The sequence below is a fragment of the Elephas maximus genome, chromosome 11 (genome assembly GCF_024166365.1).
Source record: "Elephas maximus indicus isolate mEleMax1 chromosome 11, mEleMax1 primary haplotype, whole genome shotgun sequence".
NCBI lineage: Eukaryota > Metazoa > Chordata > Mammalia > Proboscidea > Elephantidae > Elephas > Elephas maximus.
Window position 1 is genome coordinate 55716253 of NC_064829.1, and position 25854 is coordinate 55742106.

General features: G+C 40.2%; 2 protein-coding genes across 15 annotated transcripts in view; one reads left to right on the top strand and one right to left on the bottom strand.

Annotated features, from left to right (window-relative positions):
• Positions 1-19063, top strand: part of KATNAL2 (katanin catalytic subunit A1 like 2) — a 132414-nt gene extending 113351 nt beyond the window's left edge. For 11 of the 13 annotated variants that reach the window (XM_049901731.1, XM_049901721.1, XM_049901723.1 and 8 more), the window contains 3 exons: positions 5774-5936; positions 6746-6848; positions 7373-7898. In XM_049901731.1, coding sequence (XP_049757688.1) covers positions 5774-5936; positions 6746-6848; positions 7373-7512 — 406 coding nt within the window. In that variant the 3' untranslated portion in view covers positions 7513-7898. Of the gene's footprint in view, positions 1-5773; positions 5937-6745; positions 6849-7372; positions 7899-18931 lie in introns of those variants that run through there. The other 2 variants (XM_049901724.1, XM_049901726.1) reach the window with 2 other exon arrangements.
• The window catches only part of HDHD2 (haloacid dehalogenase like hydrolase domain containing 2), a 31424-nt gene continuing 20374 nt past the window's right edge, over positions 14805-25854 (bottom strand). The window contains exons 4-6 of one of the 2 annotated variants that reach the window (XM_049901742.1): positions 20406-20622; positions 18275-18338; positions 14805-16759 (exon numbers count right to left, since the gene is read on the bottom strand). In XM_049901742.1, the coding sequence (XP_049757699.1) occupies positions 16656-16759; positions 18275-18338; positions 20406-20622 (385 nt within the window). In that variant the 3' untranslated portion in view covers positions 14805-16655. The remainder of the gene's footprint in view (positions 16760-18274; positions 18339-20405; positions 20623-25854) is intronic. The other variant, XM_049901741.1, reaches the window with a different exon arrangement.

The window sequence follows — 25854 nt, forward strand, 5'->3', positions numbered from 1 at the left end:
GTTTTGAGGTAAATCTCTTGCTTTAGGGCATTAGCTGATCAATACAGACATCTGCAGTGAGGGATTTTTTCCCACCTCCCTTCTGCATGACTCCATTTTCCCAGGGCATTCTGGGAATTCTGGTTTTTCTTTTAAATGAGAGATGCTGTGGATGGGATGGGGTGACCAAGAAGAAGGTGCCCCTGCAAAAGAACTTTCCTTCTGCAGTCCCTGCCTTTTCAAGAGCAAGCAGCTGATCTAAGGAAAGGCCTTGGGATAAAGTATGGCAGCTGCTCATCACCCCTAGTACCGCTATCTCTTCAGGCTTATTCTTTCCTCCTTTATGGCTTCCTGTCTGATATCAAGTCTTATTTTATCTTTGAAGGTTACAGGATCAACATTCTTGCAGCCCAAGGCCAAAACCTCCTAATAGTGCCTTTTGTTACTTATAAGTAGGGGTTTTGTCTTATTCATTTCTGCTTATTGGAGGCAGGATTCTTGGCAGGCATTACACTTGGCAGGCAGTAAATATTGCTGAACTGAACTAACAAAATGTGATATAATTGTTTCATTTCCCTATTAAAAGATCCCCACTTTTCTTTCCCATCCTCTCATTTCACCTTCTCCTCCTTCTAATTCAGCCACAATTCTCTGCTGTCTAAATTGACTCTTGATACATTCAGATGCACCAGATAGCTTATCAATTTCATCTTCTTGGAGACATGTCTTCCAGAGCCGTCTCACCAGCTCCAAACTGAACTGCTTGTCCTCTGCACGTAGCATATAGATGAGACCCTGGGATCTCAGCTTATCACTCTGGAGGTTTCCTTCTCTTTCTGTGTCAGGACCTCTGTGTTTTGAATCCCATGTAGCCCTTTGGTTTGGTTTACTCTCTCCCTTTTCCTGATAAAAGGTGCACAGAAAGTTAGTTTCAGACTCTGTATGTTGAAAATATCTTTATTCTATTCTCCAGCTTAATTGATGGTTATACCAGATATAGATTTATACACTGGAAATTATTTTTTCCTCAGAATTTTGAAGGCATTGTTCTATTTTCTTTCTTTCTTTTTTTAATTGTGCTTTAGGTGAGAGTTTACAGAGCAAATTAGTTTCTTATTAAATGATTAATACACAAATTGTTTTGTGACACTGGCTGCTCTATTTTCTTTTAATATTAACGTTGTTTTTGAGAAGTTTTACTCTTGACTCACTGTATGTAACCTATATTTTCTCTCTGAACACTTTTACAATCCTCTCTTTATTCCAAATGTTTTGATATTTCACCATGATGTGACTTGGTGGGAGTTTATTTGCAGTTACTGTGTTCGTATCAGCACAGTGACTGAAGCACATACTGCAGAGTCTGACTGGATCCAAGTCTTGCACCACCATTCATAAGCTTTCTGACCCCGGGCAAGTAACTTAACATTTCTGTGCCTTAGTTTTCTCATTGGCAAAACTGGGATAGTGGCAGGGTTGTTGTGAGGATTGAAGGAATTAATATGTGTAAATACTTACAACAGTACCTGCCACTTAATTGTTATTTAAGCATTAGCTTTTATTAATATTTAGAATCCAGAAAATCATTTCCTACAGCTCTGGGAAGTTTTCTTGAATTATTTTATTGATCATATCCTCCCTTCTGTTTTCTCTATTCTTTTTCTGCAACTCCCATTATTTGTAAGTTGGCTCTTCTGGACTAATGTTCTCATTAAAAAAACAAAACTGAACAAAACCAAGAAAAAAAAAAAAAAAGCCTTTTCTTTCTCCTTTTGAATCTATTTCTGTGTGTGTGTGTCTTCCAAGTCCTAATCTCTTGGAGATCCCCTCAGATTTATCGTCTAACCTTTGTATTGTGTTTTTAATTTCTTCCATCTTATTTTGTATCTCCAAGTTATTTTGTTGTTTCTCTCCAAGTGTTCCTTTTAGATAGCATCCTGTTCTTGTTTCATGGATGTAATATTTTCTTATATCTCTCTGGGGATAGTAATGACTTTTTTTTTTTTTTTGGAAGTTTTCATCTCCTTGCATGTTTCTGTTCGCTTCAAGATGCTCCTCTCCCACCACCCTGTTTATGTGTTTTGGGCTGTCTTCATGTTAGAGGCTTTCCACAGAGGTAGGTCTCCTTGGCTGCCTGCTTATGTTTATGAGAGGCACACTAAAAAAATTCATGGGAATCTCTGTGCATGTAGGGGTCGCTTGTTAACTGTGGAGTCCACATATGGGGGCTTGGCTGGGATGTTTTGTTGGAGAAACCCCAATATCATTGTCTTTAGGTCTTCCTCTTTGGTAAGATTCCCCAGTGAAGATTCTTGCAATTTTCTGCCTGGAGCTTGGTTGCCAATAATCTAGAGGAAGAGGGCTGGTGTCTCATAGTTGAGTAAAGTAAGGCTTTCAGTTAATCTCCCTGTTTTCAGTATAGGACTCTGTTCTCAACTGTGCCTGGTGGCCTCCAGTCCAGAGACTCTTTATTTTACGCTCTGCCAGGTTTGGGAGGGCAGCTCTCCTGCCATTGGAGGTGGGGAGAAAATCTGGGATCTGTTTCTTATACAGACTTTCAACTAATCCTCCTGTTTTCAACAACTTTCACCCTTACCTCTAAAAGTATCAGATACTGCCAATCCTGAGTTGCCTGGGGACTCTGCAGTTCAAATCAGATTGTTTCTCAACTTTCTTCACTGCTGTCTCAGAAATCAGCTTCTCATGTCTGCCAAGTTAGTTTTCACTTATCATTATGCTTTCCAGCTTTCAAATTTTTATTGCTATCCATTCTTCTATTTTTATTGGTTTTCTAGGTTTCTGTCATTAGGAAAAACCCTTTGCTGCTGTTTTAGTAGGTTTCAAGAGAAAGTAGAGTTAAGTGACTGTGTTTAACCTCATCCCCCTCCACTTTAAGTGCTGCCTTAGTCGGAATCCACTCAATGGCAACAGATTTGATTTTTTTGGTTTTAGTTAATTTTAAGTTCATCGACAATGGATTCTCTTTACTTCAACCTTAGTAACACAGCCAGCTTTCTGCTGGAACATCCTTAGGCATGAAGGATACTACGTCTTTGTTGGTTATATGCAGGGGATATTCAAAACATTTAACAACTGGTGTGATAGGGGTACCAACCAATCAGAAGAGATGGCATCATTACTGATGCCAGCTGGTGGATAACAGCACCGAGTGTGTGAAGAAGGAGGAAGCCATTTGAAGCAAGAAAGTAAATACATCATGAATTGGAGTGCTAGGTAAAATTCTGCGGTGAAGCATAGTTTTTTTTCTTATCCTTGACCCTGTGCCTTGAATATAAATGTTAGCCTTGAGAGGGGGAATGATTATGCAGGGAAAGAAGTGACTGAGTCCCTGATGTGAAATGAATTTCAACAGGCTGGGACTGATAAAGAATAAAGCAAATGCAAAAAAGAAATCAGTCATTGCTACTGGCAGTAAGGCACTGCTGGACTATGGATTCTGAAGGCACAATCTTTAAAGAAATCTGGTCACTTTGATTTAGAATTCAGATACACTCCCTGGAAGTGTGTTTTTTTTTATTTTTTCAATTTAAAGGAAAATATTGAGGCAGATTCAGAATGACAGTAAGAAAACTGGAAGACATTTTGCTAATTCTTAGTGTCCTTATGAATGAGAAATACCTGGTGATGATATTTCACTCTCCCTGTTTACAATGGTTAAGCCAGACCAGCACACAGGCATTTCCTGATGTCTACCCATATCAGAAAATCAAACAGATGTTCCCCCACCCCAACCAGGAGCTTGAAATTTTAAAATATATAAGGGTTCAGACTCACACTTAAAATAATCTGTTGATAAAAGGAATGGTAGATCAGGGTAACCAAATAACTCCATTTGATGAGGGAAAGCTCTACATAATAATTCCAGCTAATACATTTGGAATGTAAAATTGAAAAATCACCAATTTGCAACCTCTTGTGAAATAACTGATTTGGGCAAAGATCGTTCGCAGATGCTAAAACGATATAGCAAGGGGGTGGGGAACTGGGATCCACAAGGTGCCAAAGTACTGTATATCAAATACTTAACTACTTGCAAAGAGAAAAAGTTTTCTTTGCAATGGAGCTGGAGTGATCTGTGGTCACCAGGTGATCCCAGCAATTAATTAAACACATCACTGACATTGAGACTGTCACACAGACATTATGTGGATCCCCATGTGAAAACACAACATCACCTGTGAAATATTCTTGCCAACAATGTTTACCCTGCATCTAATTAAGCCTTTAGGTCTAACTTCCATCTTAGAGGGCAGGGGTTAGAGGAAAAAGTTACATGATACCACGAGGAAACCAGACAAATACAGGATGTGGGGCATTCTACAGCTGGCCTTACCTTTTCAAAAAGGGGCCAGGGCAGGGAGACAGATCTAGATTAAAAAAGAGACTTAACAGACATAACCATCAGTAATGCATGATCTTTGATTAGATTCTGGCTGGGAAAAATTGTAAAAGATATTTTTGGATGGCTAGAGGAATTTGAATATGGACTGAGCATTAGACATACTACGGAATCAGTGTCGGTTTGCTTAGGTATCATAATGGTATTGCACCCATGTAAGAAAATGCCTTTATCTGTTTTGGAAATGGAGCTAAAGCATTTAGGGTGAGGTTTCATAATGTAATTTATTTTGAAATATTTTAGCAAGGATAGGTAAATCAATATGAAACAGATATGGCAAAATATTTACTGTTGTTCAGTCAAGATGGCTGGTACATAGATGTTTGTTTTATTCTACTTTTTTCTTTGTTTGAAAAATATTATATGAAGAAGTGTAGTGAAATGGGAAAAATCACATTGATTACAGCTGGAGGCTGAATGATCTCCTGAAACTATTGCCGAGATAATCTTTAAACCTTAAACCAAAAATATCCCCAAAAGACTTCCCAAAACCAGTTTAGCTTAACAAGTAAAGAATGTCTGCCTTGAGCATTATGCTCATTTAAGATCTATCCATCAAACTGACGACAGCAACTCAAAATATTAGATAGGAAACTTGGGGGGCAGTGAGTGTATGCTAATGGAGGAGAAAGAACTCAGAAAAGGAGGGTGAGAATGGTTGCACAACTGGAAAAATGTAATCAATGTCACTGAATTGTACATGTAGAAACTATTGAATTGGTGTATGTTTTGCTGTGTATGTTCCCAACAACAACAAAATAAATAAAATAATAAAAAGTTCGGTGAAATGACCTGCAAAATTGCATAAACCTGGCCTGACTGCTTTGGGAAGAGCAGGAGTGAGTGGGTGTCTCAAAGGGCTACATTTGCCTTTGACACCCTGGAAGGAGCCTTCATTCTTTGAGTTCACCAGAGCAACAGAGGGAGAAAGGCATTCACTCCAGAATGTACAAGAGTTTTGAGAGAGTTAATGCACTTCCCAGAGTGCCCAAGTTATTTTCAGGAATAATTTACTCACTGACAGGATGAGATTCATAAATCATGTTACCAGTGCAATGGGAATGCTCATATGTTTGGTTGTTGTTAGTCGGAGTTCCCCACCCCCCAAATTAAGTTACTTAAATTTAATTACCTCCTTGATATGAGATGTTTTTGGAGGGTGTGTTTTCTTTCTTCTCTTTTTTAAACCCATTTTTACTCCCAAACGACATGAAGTAGTTGTCCTACCCACTCAGGTATAGATGCTGAGTAACAGTTAAAATGTAGAATTGCTTCCTGAAATGAAGCAATGCTAAATTGTTCTGAAAATATAGTTGCCATTAAGAAATAAGTTTACTGCCCCATCCAAGTCCTCTGTTTCTGATGTGATTTCAGGGAGCTGGATTGTGCCATGTTACGTCGCCTGGAGAAGAGGATTCTGGTCGATCTCCCCAGTCAGGAGGCCAGGCAGGCCATGATCCGCCATTGGCTGCCCCCTGTGAGCAAGAGCCAAGCCCTGGAGCTGCACACGGACTTGGAGTATGGAGTGTTGAGCCAGGTAGCTGCCAAACTTTGCCTCTGGAGCTTGATAGTCTTCTAGATGGGGTCTTACCACAAGCTGTTCGGAGCCTCTTTGTTCTAGACACTTAGAAAAGATCCAAGCTGTCCCAGCAATGCAATGGCCCTGTTCTTCACGAAAGATTGAGCTCTCCATCCTTTGGGAACATTCAAGCAGGGAGAAATAACACAATGTAGTATAAATACCAAAGGATTTAGAATCAGAGACCCTCTGGTCACATCCTAGCCCTGCCACTTATTAACCTCTGAACCTCAGCTGCTTCATTTATAAAATGAGGTAACAGATGAGCTTCAAAGGGTTACTGTGAAGATAAAGTGAAAGTCTTTCACCATTGGAAAGGCTCTAGGTACATGCCTGTTATCCCCATTGTCACTGGGACCCAGTGCCCAGGGTCTTGTAGGAGAGTTGCCTGCTTTGGGTAGACACTTGAATACTATGGAGTCAGACATTCCTTAAAGGCAGGTATGAACCTATTTAGAAGAACAAAACTGCCTACCGAATCTGATCATTCTTGGATTTGGGCACAACGGCCTGTTAGGCTAGCTTGGGTAGCCTGACCTGTCCAGTCCTCCACCAGCACCTTATGGCATGTATTTGGGTGGTCTTAGAAGTTGTTTATTGCCCACCATCTTCCCCCAAGCACTGTTTATCTGGAATCTCTGTATAGTGTTCATGGGTGACAGGTACAGAATCTAAACAGGGGTCCTGACACTGATCTTGCCTCTAAGAATGTAATCACCACCACCATTCTGCTTGCTGATGAATGGCTGGGTTTGCGGGTGTTTCAGGAGACAGAGGGCTATTCGGGCTCAGACATTAAGCTTGTCTGCAGGGAGGCAGCCATGCGGCCTGTGAGGAAAATCTTCAATACACTTGAAAGTCACCAGCCAGGTAGGATTGGGATCACCAAGAAGGTGCTCTGGGGGAGAAATTTGTGTTTAAAAATCCAACTTTCACCAGCAGATGGAGCCTTGCTCCGGTTCTTGGTGGGTCCTTACACTTGCAACACGTTCTTGGTTAAGTCATCCCTCATGCACTCAATTCATTCCCCCTCTGGTGCCCCGTTTTGGATCGACTTTGCCTGCAGATGATAAACTCCTTAGGGCTCGGGCTTTTATTTCTCTGGCAAACTATGATGCTGGGCTGGATCCATTTGAGGCACTATATAAATATTAAATAATACTTTGATAACAATACATTTAAGTCACTTTTTGGGGGGAGGGAGGTCTGGGCTTCAGGGGCTAACTCAGTTGCACATTAAAGAGTTTTCTTTCCACCCTTTTTAGTCTTGCCTTTTGCTGCACTGACCATTAAGTATGCTGCATTATGCATTGTCTTGAAAGAGGGTCTATTAGCATTTCAATAGCATTGATCACACTGAGGTCGATTGTGCAGTTACTGTTGTTTTTATCTAGAGAGTAGCAGTCTACCTGCCATCCAGTTGGATACAGTGACCACCGCTGATTTTTTGGATGTGCTGGCCCACACCAAGCCTTCAGCAAAGAATCTGACTCAGAGATACTCAGCCTGGCAAAGAGACTTCGAGTCTGTTTGAAATTACATTGAAGCTGACCTGGCCACAAAGGCAACCACAGAGGCCTGCTAGCTTATTAGTGGAAGTAGGAGAAGAATATAATGATTGGAATGGAAAAGAGAAATTTATTTATGAGGACTGGATTAACTTGGTCAACTATTGTTTTGAAAACCTTAGATGCTTTCATTAATTTTTCACAATAGATGCAAAATACTGAAAATTTCAATTACATGCAAATGTACTATTGGGTCATGCAGGGGAGATTTTTTCCCACAATAAAAGGCGGCATAAAATTTTGATGAACCGTTTCCTGTAGTGTTCCGTGTTTGTGAAATGGTATCTTTATTTTGATGTAAAAGATGTCAGAAAAGTTGTGTTGGAAAGCGTAGGGTGGCTTTGAGTTGGGGCAGCTGACCAGAAGCTAAGTTTGACGGGCCGTACAACCAGCTGAGTTTAAGGGTGGATAAGGACAGGAGCAGGGAAGGAAATAGAGACTGGTTCTCATTCTTGACAATATTCTGAATCTCATCAGCTCTCCCTAATTCTGACCCCAACCAGCTTTATCAGCAGCAAACCTCTACCAAACTGGGCCCCACGTGGAAATGCCACTGATCTCATTCCCTACGCCAGAGTGTTCTCCTGGACACTTCTACCTCCTCACTTCCCATATCTGGTTTGCCTCTTTTTAATTGTTGTAAATAAATTTTATATATATATATATATACACACACAACATTTGTAAATCCAACACTTTTCAGGTGTATAATTTGGTGATACCAATTACGTTAATCATGTTGTACAACCACCACCCATACTCATTGCCAGAGTTCCCATGGCCATAAACAGAAACTCACTGCTTCCTGAACAATATCTCTCCCCTTCTTCCTCCCCCCCACCTCTGGTTGTTGTTGCTGGGTGCCATTGAGTTGTTTTTTCGACTGGTAGCGACCCCATTTGACAGGGTAGAACTACCTCCTAGGGTGTTCTTAGCTGTAATATTTATGAAAGCAGATTGCCAGATCTTTCTCCTGTGGGGCCGCTGAATTAAAACCTTCAAACTTTCTAGCAGCCAAGTGCTTAACTGTTTGTACCACCAGGGCTCCTTCCTGCCCCTGGTAGCCACTAATAAACTTTGGTCTCTATACATTGGCCTATTCATGTCATTTCATATAAGTGAGATGGTACAATATTTGTCCTTTTGGGTTTAACCTATTTGATCCAGCATATTTTCAAGATTCGTCCACCTTGTAGCATGTATCAGGGACTTCATTTCTCTCTATGGCTGAGTAGTATTCCATTGTATGTATGTACCACATTTTTATCCATTCATCCATTGATGGCCATTTAGGTTGTTCCCCTTTGGCTATTGTGAATAGTGCTGCAATGAGCATGCATTTGTTTGCTGTGGCTGTTTTCACGTTTCTGAGGTATATATACCTAGGAGTGGAATTGCTGAGTCATACAGTAGTTCTATGTTTAACTTTCTGAGGAACTGCCAAACTTTCTTCCACAGCGGCTGTACCATTTTGCATTCCCACTGGCAGTGGATAAGGGTTCAAATTTCTCCACATCCTCGCTCATATTTGCTATTTTCTGTCATTTTTTAAAAAAAATCTTAGCTATTTTAGTTGCAGTGAAGTAGTATTTCATTGTGGTTTTAGACTTGACGACAATGGGTTTGGTTTTTGGTTTTAAGGGCTAATGATGTTGTGCATCTTTCCATGTGCTTGTTGGCCATCTGAATATCCTCCTTGGTGAAATGTCTGAGTCCTTTGCTTATTCTTTTTATTATTATGCTTTACGTGAAAGTTACAGCTCAATTTTTCATACAAAAGTTTATACACATGTTGTTTTGTGACATTAGTTGCAATTCCCCCAATGTGACAGCACCCGCCCTCCCCGGCTTCCGTGTCCATTTGATCAGTCCTGTCCCCTCCTGCCTTCTCATCCTGCTTTTGGACAGGAGCTGCCCATTTGGTCTCTTATATCTGATTGAAATAAGAAGCACATTCCTCAGGTGTATTATTTTTTTGTTTTATAGTCCTGTTTAATCTTTGTCTGAAGAGTGGGCTTCAGGAATGATTTCAGTTCTGGGTTAACAGGGTGTCTGGGAGCCATAGTTTCAGGGGACTTTGCCCATTCTTTGATTGGGTTGTCTTTTTGTTGTGAAGTTGTATAAGTTTTATATGTATTTTGGATATCAGACTCTTACCAGATACACAGTTCCCAAAAATGTTCTCCTGATCTGTAAGTTCTCTTCACTTTTTTGATAAAATCCTTTGATGAACAAGTTTTTTTGTTGTTGTTGTTATAAAAGTATTTAATTTTTATGAGGCCCATTGATCTATTTTGCCTTTTGTTGCTCATGTTTTTGTTATCATATCTGAAATTCCATTGTTAAAAACTAGGCCCTGCAGCCACACCCCTATACTTTCTTCTAAGAATTTTATGGTTTTAGTTTAAGTCCTTGATCCATTTTAAATTTTTGTGTATGGTGTGAGGCATGGATTCTGATTCATTCTTCTGCATGTGAAAATACAACTTTCCCAGCACCATTTATTGAAGGAACTCTTCCTTCTCTATTGAATTTATTTAGCGCTCTTGCCAAAAATCAGTTGACCACAGATGTACGGGGTTTATTTCTGGACTCTATTCTATTGGTCTGTGTGTCTGTTATTACACCAGTACCAGGATGTTTTGATTACTGTGGCTGTACGGTATGTTTGCAATCAGATGTGTAAGTCCTCCTACTTTGTTCTTCAAAACTGCTTTGACTATTCAGGGGAAAGAGACATTTTGGATGGCAAAGTATTCCAAATGGGCTTACTCTTTTAAATAAAAACAAAGCTTTTTTAAAAATACTGGCTATTTTGAGTGGAATATTCCTAAATCCTTTTAAAATGTTGTCATGGAAGTGTAGCTAAACTGAAAATATACCTCATATAACATTTAAAGCAAACAGAAAAATATTTCATCTTAATTTGTGCCAAATATAAAGTCCTTCATGAGCACTAGATATTACAGTGTGCAGCCTAGTGATACACTAGATACACAGGACTCTAAACTCAGTGGCTTCAGACTGCTGTACTGTTCAGTTTCCAACATCTGCTTTTTGTGCCTTTTTTGGTCATCTTGTCAGGCTGTCAGCAGACATTTCTTGTAGCTGTTAGTTTATCTGTTGGTGGCCACTATCTTCCTTTCTGATTTCATGGAATTTTGGCTTTTGTTGCTCATTTGCTGTGACTGGAAAGTAGTTAAGATTGTATTCTATGTGTACTTTAAGGGTGAACAGGTAAAGGGCAGGGGAGACTCCTGTGCACAGCATGCTTGTTTCAATTCATTGTGGCCCTTTTAGCTTACTGCCCGTTCCTGATTCCATTCAGGGTAAGCGTAGTTTTGCCATCCCTCTCAGCAAATACACGTAAACTTCTTCTATTTCCAAAACCCCATACACAACCTTCAATGTGCTTGACATACCTCTACCACCTCCACTCCTTTTAAGTATCTCCAAGTTCACCTTTTTACTACTTCCACCAGTATCCAATCACGTACTCAATCTGCCTCTCCTCTTTCCTTGGATGTTTGTCTCCAAATAAGTATGCACGCACATGTTTTTATGTCATGCATTTAGGTGGCTTCATCTAATGACTTGTTTTGGATGAAATAAAATGTAGCTCTTTCATCCCTCTGACCCCACTACGATACATACACATCTTTCCCTATCATCCAAAAATAATTATATCACCATTTTAAGTTAACTCAATAGTATTTTTATTAGGACTGTATGCATTGTTCACTGTAGAGCCAAGGAGTGAATTAGGTTTACATTTCCTTTCTTGATGACTTTTTGTCTTTCCCGGGATTAATAACTGCTTTTTTTTTTTAAAAAAAAAAAAACAAAACTTTTTTTTCTTTCTTGTTTTTACATCTGTTGAATTTTCTAAGTATCTAATCTTATTGTTTTCTAACACATTCTCAGGTCTGTCAGATAAGTATCAGTGTTATTTTCCAAATGGCCAAAGATATCAGATAAACTTTCAATTCCATCCCCCCCTCCTCATCCGGAAACCCTGGTGGCGTAGTGGTTAAGTGCTACAGCTGCTAACCAAATGGTCAGCAGTTTGAATCCACCAGGCGCTCCTTGGAAACTCTGTGGGGCAGTTCTACTCTGTCCTATAGGGTTGCTATGAGTTGGAATCAACTCGACGGCAGTGAGTTTGGTTTGAGTCTTCCTCATCCACCGATGTTCTACCATTCTCTTGTGGTTTGTCTTTGTAGCTTCATACTTTACTCTTATTTTGGTGGGGTTTTGAAAGAGACCAACTAACACATATGATTGACCTACTATGTTTAAAGTCTCTATGGCTATATTTTAAAAAGTAGATTAAAAGTATATCTAAGTTTACAGGGATACAGGAGATTGGTCTGTCAGTTGTTGGGAGTGAAATTTAGCTTTATCCAAGATGTGGTTACTTTCTGCTAAAGCAGAGGTCATGACTCAGATGCCTACAGGAACATGGACTGTATAGTAAATGAATAAAGTCAGCTGTGTGTAAGAGGAGGAAGAAGAGAGGGTCTGTGGTGAACTGAAGAAGGCAGCGACTGTCTGAGGACACAGTAACTCAGCTCCAACTGAACACTGCTAGGTGGAAATCTGGATCTAACATTGTCAGATCTTCCAGTCTTCCCAGAAAACCAGTAAGTGCTTTGCATTTAGAATCTCCTGATATTCAGATGTTGGCAAAGAAGTTAGCATTATTTTCCCCTACAATCCACATATCCTGCTTCCTCACTTCATTAAGATTACCATCTGATGAGAGGCTTCCCTGACGGACCATACTTACCTAAAATAACCCCAACCTCACTCTTACTTGCTTTATTCTTCTTCATGAGTCAATCCTGGGGTTTATCATTATCTCTCATCTGATTAGGTTGTGTGTGTGTGTTTATTGTCTGTCTCCCCTACTCAAATGTAAGCTCTGAGGGTGTGGAACTTTTCCCACTGCGACTGAATCAATGAGTGAATGAAACATTTTTCAAAACGGAGTAGGCCAAAGACGATCTGAGCATTCCATTTGCTCCAGACTATAAATTGTGACTACTGTTCCAAAGCACTTAGCTCAGTGCACATGATCACTTCTCTTACAGCTTTATACAACCATTTTGAACCTGTCAGATCCCTCTGTATTGTTACAGCATATTTTTATACATTTCAGTTCCGTAACTAGAAAACATGCATCTTAGAAGCTAGAGCTGCATTCTGTGTAGTCTTTAGTGCTTTACCCACAATGAGCACTTAATGAGTATCTGTAGGTGATTTTCTGAGGCATACCAGCCAGTGAAACAAACAGGAGTTAACATGTATATGATGTGAAGGTAAGCACTAGACAAAATGAGGCATTCACAATTGCTTAGTCTTAACAGATAAGCAATTTATATTATGATAAATGATTTCTGGTGCTCTGGTGCCTTGTTACTGCCCCTTAAAGACAACACTGCTTTGGGCTACAGGCCTTAATCACTGGTATAATACCAAAGTCAGCAAAGGTCTTGTGCATTTATGCTGAAAAAGGCTTTTGTGACTCAGGTCAAATAAACCTGGTAACGCAAGAATGACCTTATGCAAACCAGTGCTAATATGAAAAAGGTGTTCTACTGCTCGAGGCAGAGTGTTTAGTGAAACTGATTAGTGTAGTTTTAAAAGTTCCTTATGTAGGTACCCAAGAACTTCAGTTTATCCTACACGAGCATTGATCCAAAACCAACTGAACACATCCAGTACAGGTATACCACACTACTGTAATATTTAATGTGGGATAGGGGTGAGGTTATGGCACTATCAGTCCAAGGGACTTCTGCTATCCACAGCTACAGGTGTTTGACAGAACCATGACAGAGAGTGAGGCTGTCTGGCCCCTGCCCTTTCCTCTCCTAGCCATCAAGATCAGCTCTGACAGATGTAGAATGGATGGTAGGTAGGTAAAGCTACTGCAGAGTCATCTGGCTGATTTTGGAGGTAAGAGAGTGAAGCTGGTGGAACCACCAGCTGCCTCCACACCTGGCATGTGCCTGGCTCTCGGCAGATGCTCAATAACCATCTCCTGACAACGGGTGTTCTCCAATACTCTTTCTAGTCTTAAGATGTCACTTAGTCCCTTTTTTGAGCCCAGGAAAGGATTACAGTAAAACTGTTACAACCTCCTTGAGGTCAACACCACAAGGTGGCTCTTGAGATGGAACAGCTGGAAAATGAAGTCCTTCAGATACTTCAGTTATTAAATTGCTTCCATGAGGCCCAAGGCAACCCAACCAGATGAGCTGGGAATGTTTATAGTAACCACCTGAAACAAGATTTTTATTTATCCTTATGAACCTCTCTGTGGACAAGTCAGTTAGCAAGCCCTATAAAATGTTTGTTAAATAAATTAAAAAATTACACACTGAGATATTAACAGCCCACGGGGACAAACTGGAATGGAGGAGAGTAGAGAAGCTGTTTCTCTTGACTGGATACATTATGCTCATGTGACCTTTACCCACTCCTGTTACTCTACCTACTTCCTAACCCATCAGTGCTGTCTGCGTCAGTGTGTTAGCTCTAACCTGTGTCCAGAGCATCTAATCCATTATTTCCGAGTGTCTACGAGGGTCTCTCCTATGGGCATTATAGAGACAGGAAGTTTAAAATGAAACTTATTTTCTCCTTCTTCCCCACAGCTATACCTTCTACAATTAAATTCTTGTAATATTTACAGCTAGTTTTTATTAGTTTAGTAACCATCTGAGTGCCTATCTGTGTTGCAGCAGATATAAAAAAAAGAATGCGACACAGTCCTGTCTAGCAGGCTGAAGAGAAGTGTGAAGAAACGATGTGCTCTAACAAGTGCTAAGGAGCCCTGGTGAGGCAATGGTTAAGCGCTTGGCTGCTAACCAAATGGTTGGTGGTTCTAGCCCACCCAGTGGCTCTGTGGGAGAAAGACCTGGTGACTGCTCCTTTAATGATTACAGCCTAGGAAACCGTAGTAGGTCTGTCACACGGGATCACTATGGGTCAAAAAATCGACTTGATAGCACCTAACAAGTGCTACCTGGGCACAAAGTAGGGAGTAGTTCATTCTATCTCATAGTCAGGGAGGCAGGACATGACAGAGGAGGGGACATTTGAATTGAGTCTTCATATTGTTTTCGAGTAATGTCTTAGGTATTCTCCTTAGCTCACCACCTAGAAAAGGTTCTCAAGGCAGAATCTTTTTCTTATATGTTTATTTCCCACAGTGGGCCCATAAAAAAAAAAAAACTTTTTAAAAATTATTTTATTTTATTTTATGGAAAGCAAACACTTGATAATTTTTAGGCCAAGGAATCACTTACCCAGGTGCCCAAAGAACAAGACAAAGCTGAACGGAACCCACCCACCAGGCACCTGCAGCCTCTCTAGCTGCAGGCTACACCTCTCTCTCTATATGCACCTTGCCCTGAGGAAGGCTAGATTCAGCAGAATGCCTCTTTTTATCCTCAGGAGGACTTCTCCCACTGAAATCACCGCAGAGATAAATTCTACCAACCATTTTTTAGATTGCTAAATGTAGGCAGTCCTGCTATACCTGCATCATCACTGCGAACATATAGCACTTACTATTTGCCCAATTCTACTCTAAGTAATATATGGCTAATGCAATTAACCCTTACAACAACCCCATGTGGTGGGCACTATCATTATCTTCTCCATTTTACAGGGTACCAGAGGCGAGGTGACTTGCCCAAGGTCAGGAAGCTAGTTAAGTGTCGGCCTGTGCTCTTAGCCACTCCACTCATCCTTCTGGTTCTGGGGGGTGGTCTTCTGCACTCCAGGATGTATAAGTACTACGTTGGGGTATTTGCAAAAACAGAAGGGAAGTGCTCACCAAGCTACCAAAAGGAGAGGGAGCTGCCATTTATTTGGTTTTGCACCCTCCCATCGAAGACCAAGCTGATCTCTAAACAAGCATTAAACCCCGAAGCTCATTAACATCAGTGTGAGCTTCAATAAGGTGAACGCTACAATGATGTACGATTACATTCTAATAATTCAATGCCCAAGAGCCCTGTAAAACAATTGCAAAGGCCCAGGATTATCAGAGTATGCAAATGCACTAGGAAAATCATTACCTACTTAGTCCCCTTCATTTTGGTGGGTTTAACATGAGAAGAATGATCCATGCTACAAGATGAGATTTCATTTTCCAGCTGTAGTAACCAAGTACATAAAAGCTTGAATCTGTCCCAATAGCTTCTAAAAGATTTTCCCTATAGTGTCAGAGGCAAAAATAATGAAATCTTGCAAATGTACAGTTAATAGGACCCTGGTGGACACTAATTTCAAAAATGCACGGTCTATAAGACATTAAAGGCTTGATTTTAGTTTCTGCACTGTTCCTGTTAATAACAATGTCTAATTAAAACATCTGTAAAATACTGATAGTTTTAATTTTACATAAAATTTCCAAAACAACTGTTACACAGCATAATAGGTATCTGCAATGAATAGGTTATTAATGGAAATAATATTAAATTAAAATCAGGTTCTAAATTTAAATTAGTCATCTCTGGCTAATGAAGAGAAAAAGAAGTCACCCGTGCTGGGAATAACTCGGTGGATAATCTAGTTTTCAACATCCGTCAAAGAAAATTCACTCAATCACTTGGGCTAAAGAACAATTCACTTTGCTCTTTCAGCTTTTTACTCTACTTGGCACTAATGATGGATTTCACAGTTGAACTCAATATTAAAACTACAGCCTAATGCACCTTTCGATGCATTACTTTAGAATTTAAAAAACACCATTCAACTTTACTCACGAGCTGAGAATACTACCCCCTGCAGTAGGGTCTCCCTCCCAGCCCTGCCCAACCTGATGAATATTTTAAAAGGAATGGCACCAAATCTCAGCTTTCCGTTTCTTTGGGTCTCATCTTCTTTAACAAAACAAAACAAAAGGGATAGCAAGGCTTAGTGGCTGGCTGCAATTCAATACCTTTCTTTTTAATTAATGCACAATAAAGGAGGGTTACAACTCGGCAGCAGGGTGCGGTGGTTATCTATTTACGCCGGCTCTGGGCGGTAAGGGATTCATTCCAGACCGTGACAAGCCGTGTCTCATGTTGCTTCAGGTTCACATCACGGTTCACAGTAGGTGCTGCAGAATGTGGTCCACGGCATGAGGAAAGCTCTCACAAGTCAAGTAAGGAGGTGGATTAATTTTTTCTTCATCTGCTGCTCGATACTTCCCTGAAACGAAAGGAAAGCCAGTGAGCAAGGCTACTGCCAGAACACTAATCATGCCCTGTAAGCACCGGGGCCGTCAGAGCACCACCCTTACAATTAATAGACTCAGGGGCTCTGCGTCTCCCAGAGCACCTTCTACTGAGGCTTCGGGATGCAATGAGGCAATTCAGAGATGACACATTCAGCTTGGTCCCAGGTCCTCTGGTCTTAGACAATGGACAGTCACACACTGGGTCACCTGACAGTTAAGGTTCCCTTCAAATCTCACAGTTGATGAAGTCATTTTCTTCCCCCACTAGCCCCAAAGACAGGAAAGGTGATTAAATCAATGCTCTTAAATGGAGGCCCAGACCCCAGAGGGCAGAGGCCTCATCAGCTCCCGAGGGTGACTGCAAACAGCATGTGCTGCTGCCAAGCCAGGACCCTGTCTGCCAGCAAATGAGAGGGCCTGGGGTGGGGCGGGGGGTGGGGGGTGGTGGATGGCTCACAGGCCTCAGGCCAGGGAGGCCAGGCTGCACGACAAGGTGCTCAGTGCCAGACACACTGCCCAACTCCCCCAGCCTCTGCAGTTCAAGACAGCCTGCTGTTCCTCCGGTCTGGCACACAATTTAACACCCTAACCCAGCAGAGAAACCATTCCACAGTGTCAGAGTGAGCTTCTCAAAGTGTACATCAGATGATGCATGGTCCCTATTTAAACACCCATAAGGAGCCCTGGTGGCACAGTGGTTAAGCATTCGGCTGATAACCAAAGGTCAGCAGTTTGAATTCACCAGCCAACTGCTCCTTGGAAACCCTACGGGGCAGTTCTACTCTGTCCTAGAGGGTCGCCATGAATCAGAATTGATTCGATGGCAATGGGTTTGGTTTGGTTTGGTAACAGGTACCAAGAAGCCCTAGTGGCACAGTGGTTAAGCACTCAGTTGCTATGCAAAAGGTTGCCGGTTCGAACTCACCAGCCACAATGTGGGAGAAAGATTTGGTAATGTGCTTCTGTAAGGATTTATAGCCTTGGAAACTCTATGGGGCAGTTCTGCTCTGTCCTGTAAGGTTGCTATGAGTCGGAACAAACTCCACAGCAATGGGGTTTTTAATGGATACCAAAGAGTCTCTGGGTGGTACAAACCGTTAAACATTCAATTGCTAACCAAGAGGTTGGTGGTTCCAGAGGCACTCTGGAAGAAAGGCCTGGCAACCTGCTTAAGGTCACAGCCTTGAAGCAAATCACCAGGGCTTTCTTCTGCAGAGCAACTAGCTGGGTTTGAACCACCAAGCTTTATGTTAGTAGTTGAGCGTAAAATGGTCTGTGCCACCCAGGGACCTAGACATGAAGATAAGGCCTTATGTAATGCTTTTGTTTAGTCTGGCCCTGCAAATGGGGTTTTATTTTTGCTTTGTGGCACAAAAAAATTAAAGTGTCCAGTAGGCTCTGCCATTTCTGCAAAGACCACCCCTTAAGCAACCGTGTACTCATCCTACCATTGTTTTTTGGAGAAGGCTTATAAAGAAGCTACATACCAGTTTTTACTAAGATGCCCAGCATGCCAGCATTTTGAGCCCCGCCAACATCATCCCTGCAATCCTAGAAAAGCAGAAAGCAAGCACTTAGTTCACTGTCCTCAGTTAGCTTGCCAAAACAGTCCCTACCAACTGATGTGACTTATTAAGCTGGGATGGCCAACTGTAACCCCAGTTTTTTTTTTCTTTTTAAATGGAAGAGAGGAAGGTATAAAAATGGGTGAACCCACATTTAACATCCTGAGGATGCATACCCTGTTTGGAGAGATAAATATCACAGGAGTGAAAGGTGTACAACAGATTAGTAATCCCAGTAACTGAACACAAAGAGCAGGGTTACAACTCTTCATGTTTTGCCACATGTACATCTATCTACTCTCATCTTAAAACATTGTGGAAAACAGCATTCTGTCCTTTGGCAGCTTTTAAGGTGAATGAGCCAACTGCAGTCAGTGAATGAACTCAATTCAGAAGAGAGCTTTTCTGCCACCCATGTAATATATTATCTTTACTTTCCATCCAATTGCCCCTAAGAGGTGGAATCAAGTCACATCAGTCTAAGCAAACAGACATTGTAATTTTCTGATGTTCACTTAACACTTAGAATAATTGACAGATGAGTCTAAAAAGTGAACTCCTTCTCCAATTCTTACTTAGGACAGAGTTGACTAATGATGACTGCAAAGTAATAAAAAAAATCCAAGGACTGGAAGAAACAACAAGAAAATCAAACCTGCCATCACATGGCTTTTGACAGGACTCATTCCATCCTTGAACACAAGATTTTTCATGAACTATTATTATCATTCAAGAAGAGCCCTTGGAAATACATTTGAGAATGTCAAAATCTTCATCCAAGAGAGATCACTAATATCTAACTTAAAACCTTTTCTTTGACATCTAAGCTTGTCCTGTTGAAGAAGTAGAAGCAGGATGAGAAGGAAGGAGGGAAAAAGTAGACAAGAAAACGGAGGCAGAAACCTGCTACTCTTGTAGGTAACAAACAGCCTTCCATGTAGCTGAACACTGCTATCCTGGGCCCTTCCCACCCAATCCCTACCCCAAAACCCGTATCTCCCAGGATAGAGGAATTCTGAAGTTTCCAGGCTCAGATAACCATTTCTTCACATATGCATTTGCCCAGGAAAGTCAGATAAAGACTTCCAAAGAGGACAAGTTATGGCTGAAAAGATGGTTTCTCAAAATACTATCTAGTTCAATGATTATCCTATTGGATTTTAGATGAATACAGAAGTGGAAGACTAAGTCAGGAGGATGTGATCCATTCCTTCCATCACAAGTTAAGAAAGCAAGGAATCTACAGTTTGCTTTGGAAGGAGTCAAGAGCCCTGAGTTCTACTTCCAGCTGTGCCATTTCTTAGCTGTGGGAATTTACGCATGGAGATGTACTTCTCTTGGCTTCAGTTTCCCAATCTAGAAAATGAAGAGGTTTGGATTAGACAATCTGGATAGTCCCTTCCAGTTTCACACATTACCATTTGAAAACTGAAAACCAGTCCTTGCCACCTATGTACCATGAGGCAGCTGGCTTTCTAGATCTTTTCCCATTACAGCACACGTGAAAAATAACATTTGCCCATTGTACTAGGGTAAGCTGATGGACAGAGGTGACCAGCCTGGGCCTCCAATTGTCCCAGGCGCAAAACACTACCACTCAAAGGGATGAGGAGATCCGTATCTTTAGCTCTTTGTGGTACACTGATTGGGAAGTTCTTGCATAAAGCAAATAGTAAGAAAAAAATCAGTAATGGTAGAATTCTTTGGTAAGTATAGGTTGTTTTCTACATAAGTAGTATTTAAAAATTTAGATTTGTGTAGGGGCTTTCTTCAAAAAGACATAAAATGTTTAATCAACTTGTAATATGAATGATCTTTTGAATTGTACATAGCCCATCGCACTATGAAGAAATGTCAGAAATCATCAAAATTTCAGTTCTTTAGAAGAATACAACTAAACATCTCCTACTGGAAAGCTGGTGTTTTAGGTAGCATCTCATTAGCATCTGGTACCATCAGTAACAGAAAGTTACTTTCCTAAAGCAATGGTTCAAGGCTGGCTCCTCCCACGTGGCAGGTGAGCTGGGGGCAGTTTCTGATCTTGTCTACTTACGTCGCCTATCATGACGGCCTCCTGAGGTTCACAGCCAGTGCCCCGCAATGCCTCCAAGAAGAACGTCTTCTCTGGTTTCCCCACAACTGTGGCTTTGGTATCGGTGGCATACTCTAAGCCAGTCACAAATGGTCCAGGCCCCAGGGCTAAGCCATCTTTCCTCTTGTAATATCTGGCTTTGTGGATCGCTATAAGAGGCGCTCCGTCCAGGAGTAACCTAGAGAGACCAAGGTAAGAGAAACTGGCAAAAAGCAAGGCTTTTATCATTAGAGAAGAATGTCAGACTTACAAAATGGTTTTATTCAGAGTCACAGAAACAAATAGTTTCTTATTAACTTTTAATGACTTGCTGTCTTTTAATGAATTCACAAAGAACTGCTGGGAATTACACTCAGATACACTAAAGAAAGGTGACAGATTATTAAATTTGGGATTGCTTCAACCTTTTACCTTTAGTGGTTTCAGACACTTTACCCAAATCACCAGGGAAAGAAAATTAAGAAAACTAAAGCTAAATAAGATACTCAAGGGAAGAAGCTTAACTTAATGAGACAAGTTGTTTCAACCTTCCCTAATGGTAAGCAGGAGGCTCCGGAGCCTTTCACAACACTATACAACCACTGCTGCAGCAGCACGGTCGGCTAACTCCTAAAACACCCGAATTCCTGGTTCTTCTACTCCAAAATTTAAGTTTCTTTTTAATTTAGAAATTTAATAGAGCATTTTAAAAACAGTTTCTGCTTGTACCTTTATCTCCTTATTCTTACGCATTGTGACTACTTTCAGTATTACTTTACGAATCAGGCATCTTCTTTGAAGAAAACACCAACAAGGTTTGCGGGAGAGCCTTTACGGTGAAGTCTTTCCTTTGTCCGGAGAGGTGGTTGTTCTTAGGTGCCAACCAGTGAACTACGACTCACAGCGACCCCATGTGACAACAGAAGAGCGTAAGGAGCTCTCCCATTAGTCTGATAACCAAACTCTATGTATAGCTAAAGATCCTCATTAGCGACTCAGGCAAAACAGAACAGAACAAATCCAAAACCCCCATGGACTTCTCAATACTTACCTCCCCACGCCATCCCCAGATCCCAACAAAGCAGCTTTCAGTCCCCAGCAGAATGTCACGCACATGTTCTCATCTGATAGAATGCGGGACACAATATGTTTCTTAAACTGCTTCTAACCAATGTAATAAATGATCTCACTAGCTTAATTTACTTTAAGTCATCTACTTAGTTAAAATATTTAGTATGTCCATCGAGGAAGAATTCATTACATCTTACCCTTCACAATTATGAGTAATTAAGCGCTCTACTATGAAACTGCTAAATTATTCTTGTCAGTGGGCATGGAAATGCCTTCCTGTGGGAGATGCAGAATTCAGACATTTATGATTAAATATTTTATTAAGTACAAACCAATACTGGACTATTACAGGACCTTACTGTTAGTTACTACAAATTGCTCACAGCACAGGACAGGTCCTTCAAATTTATTCACTAATACTATTACAAATTTATTTCTTTAACCAGATCTTCAAATCCAATTGTTAGGAAACGTGGTCCAGCCACTGCTAGCCTTGACGGACCACAGCTGGTAGCAATGAGATGATAACGGGTGATTTCTCTCTCTCCTCCTGTCACCCCACCCCCAGCCCCGTTTATTTGCCACTCTACCACGGAACTGGAATTCTTTATGCAACAGACCTCAAAACTGCTTTCCACTTACACAGCTAAACTAAAAACTCATTTGATTTAGCTTTGTTAATATTTTATTATATATTAACTGGGGATAAGACTTATAAGCTTGATTGATGTGTGTACTTAATTCCCAGGCAGTACTTTAGAGCCTTCCCAGGAAGGGCTGAACCTGTGGGCTCCTCTCCATTTCTCTAAGTGGGAGCTGGCTTTCCATGAGGCTGGAGAAGATATGCATCTCTCAGGGAAGTGGTTGCTGCTTCTGTCATTCTTTGCACAGCATAAGCTTTATTGAATCTTTAAAGAGCCAAGGCATATTCAGGATATGAAACACTGAAAGGTAAACAGTTCTAGGACAAAGATTAAAAGATCTTTTATATTTTAAAATCTGTTTTAAAATATCAAAAATAGACATCCCAGTACTTGAAGTGTTTTTATATTTACTAGACAGGGTAACAAAGGGTTAGTTGTTTTTGTAACTAGAAATAATACATCAGCAGGAAATCTGAGAATTTTCTAACTATAAGCCCACTGAAGTGCGAAAAAGAGGAAAAAAGGCACAAAGAACAAATATTTCTGGCTGTATTTTACGTGGGCAAAGGAATACCCTTTGTAAAAACTTAGCCAATGAGCAGGACATAATATAAAAATTTCAGGCAGAACACCGAGAGATAATTAAAACTCAGAGCCTTAAGGTATTATTGAAATGAACCTTAAGGAACATCAAGTTCAACAGACTCCACTTCGCAGATGAGACAATTTTCCAGAGAGGTTGGCAGAAGTCAATCACACCATCAAGGAAAGGTAGGACCACTACTGGGAACCAGGACTTCTGAAAGTCAATCTAGCGCTCTTCCAAATACACTACACACTCTTTCTAGATAACTTAACCTCTCTAGGCAAGTGATCAACTTTTACTACTTCACTGAAGATGGAGCCTGAGAGCAGGCAATTACAGTGCAGCTGAAGTAAACGTCCGACACCTCTCCTGTACATCAAACTGGCAAATCCCTCATGGCACTCCCAAAACCTGTTTCTCTCCCAGTCACTTCCATCTCAACAAAGTCACACTGCTCAAACCAAAGGCTCGTAACGTGCTTGATTTCTCACTTTCCTCCCCTATCCCAACAACCCTATGGATGAGCAAATCCAGTAATTTCCAAATCCAAAACAAAAATAAAAATATCTTAAAACTATTTTTCACATAAATTGATTGTGTGTGATATTCTGAACTTCTGCAACAGTCTCTAACTGGTCTTTCTGCTTTCTACTCTTGCCCTATTATCCCAATCCATTGTATACGGCAATAGCAAGATTTTTAAAAGCACAGATGGGATCATGTCCCTCCCCTGCTTAAAGCCCTCTGATAGCTTCTCACTGCAAATGGTATAAAATCCAAAGTTTGTTCTCAGTGTATAAGGCCTTGCCCTATAGCCCCCATCTACATCTCCAATATCATCTCAGGCCGCCTTCCCTAGCGCTGACTGTGTTCCAGCCACAGCAACCTGCTCTCTGTTTCTAAAACTCTTTCCTGCTCCAGCCCCTACACATGGCATTCCCTCCACCTGAAAGAGTGCCCCTACTTTCCACCCAGCCATCTCCTCCTCATTCAGCAGGCCTCAGCTTAAATGTCAGCACCCTGGGGGAAGCCATGCCTAGCCTCCTATTTAAAGTGGACTTGCTTCTCACATTTAATCTCTATCTTATCCCTGAGTTTTTTCCTTCATACCACTTTCTGCAATTTTAACCCTTATCTAATTGTGTTTGGTCTGTCTTCCTCACTAGAACCCAGAAAAATCTTCACTATCCCCGTCAGTTTTACTCATCACTGTACTTACTATTTATGGGGAAAAGCCTGGTAGCTCTCACTAAATGTTTATTGGGTACATTAATGGATGAACCCCTCTCTGTTTCTGTGTCTTGATCTACATAATACTTTCTTGGGGAACAGAGATAATGCATGCAAAATTTTCACAGTATCTGACAGCAAAAGTGACTATTTTTAAGTGTAGGGGGTGTAGTATCTCTTCTGCTACTTAAAACAGGTAACGGCAATCACTTCATATCTGTGGGCCTCAGTTTCTTATCAAATGAAGGTGAGTAGTTCAGGGTTTCTGAACTTGACACTACTGGCATTTAGGCTGGATATTATTGTCCCCAGTTGAGAATTACTGAACTAGGTGATCACCAAAGTCTTAACATTCAATGTTTATAGGTAAAATCAATCAACCAAACACAGAAACAACAGTAAATCATGAAAAAAAAAATCTAAGGAAAAGCCCATTAACATTTAATTAACTGAAACCTACAGAATACCTTCAATATCACACTGACAGTAATTCTCTCATTAAATACTGAGAAAAATGTAACAAGTCTTTCAGTAACTCAACAGAAATAGTCTAAGACAACATGAACACTGCCATTTCTGGTTTTAGTCAGAAGTCAAAAACAAGTATATTTATGTAGATTACTGATAGAGTAAAAATATTGACAGTTTTGCCCCTGAATGTTGGAATAAGATAAGGCTATCTACTATTACAACTTCTATTTAATACTGTACTGAAAATCCTACAATACAGCAATATTATAAAAATATAATTTTAAGAAAATATAAAAATAAGAAAAATATAAAAATTGCAAAGGGGTAAGTAAAACTGTCATTATTTGCAGGTGACAAAATGTCTGTGTAGAAAATACAATCCACAAGATTCTACAAATAAATGATTAGAATAATTAAATTTAGGAAGGTCACTGGATAGACAGTTAACATACAAAGAAATAAATTTCTATGTAATAGAAACAACTAAAAATGAAATTCAACAAAATACCATTTACACTAGCATCAAACCACATGAAATGAAATACAAGAATTTAACAAAATATGTCTTAAGACCCACACTCTGCAAGCTACAAAACACTGCTGAGAAAATATTTAAAAAAGTAAAAACCTGAACTAAATAAATGGAGATGTATTCCATTTTCAGACTGGAAGACATATTATTGTTAAGATGTAAATTCTCCCCGAATCTATAGATTTGATGTAACACCAATCACAATCCCAGTAGGCTTTTTTTTTTTTTTTTTTAATGAAAACTGACAAGTTGATTCCAAAATTTATATGGAAGGACACAGACTAGCTATAACAATCCTAAAGAAGAATAAATTAGAAGGATGTACACTATCAGAAATTAAGACTTATTATAAGGCTATAGTAATCAAGACAGTGTGGAATGGCACAAGGAGAGACAAGGAATCTAGAAACAGATCCACACATATACAGTCACTTGATTTGTCAAAAGCACCACTGGCTTTCAACAGGGAAAGAACGGGGCTTTGCAATAAATGGTGCTGGAGCAATTGGATATCTGTATGGAAAAAAATAAACTCCTAATTCACGCAATTCAAAAAAAAGAATTTTAAATACATTCTAGACCTAATTGTAAAAGTTATAGCAATAACGCTTGCAGAAGAAAACACAGGAGAATAGCTTCATGACCTTGGGGCGGACAAAGAATTCTTAAGCAGAACAGAAGATTGATAAATTGGATGCATCAAAATTAAAAACTCTGTTCATCAAAAGATACTAAGAGAATGAAAAGACAAACCACAGATGGTGATATGATATTGATATACAGGTATATATACATGCTTTATATACATCCAACCAAAGACTCATACACAAAGAACACTTACCAATCAATAAGAGAAAAGACAAACCAATTAGAAAAAAGTAAGACTTGAACGGGCAC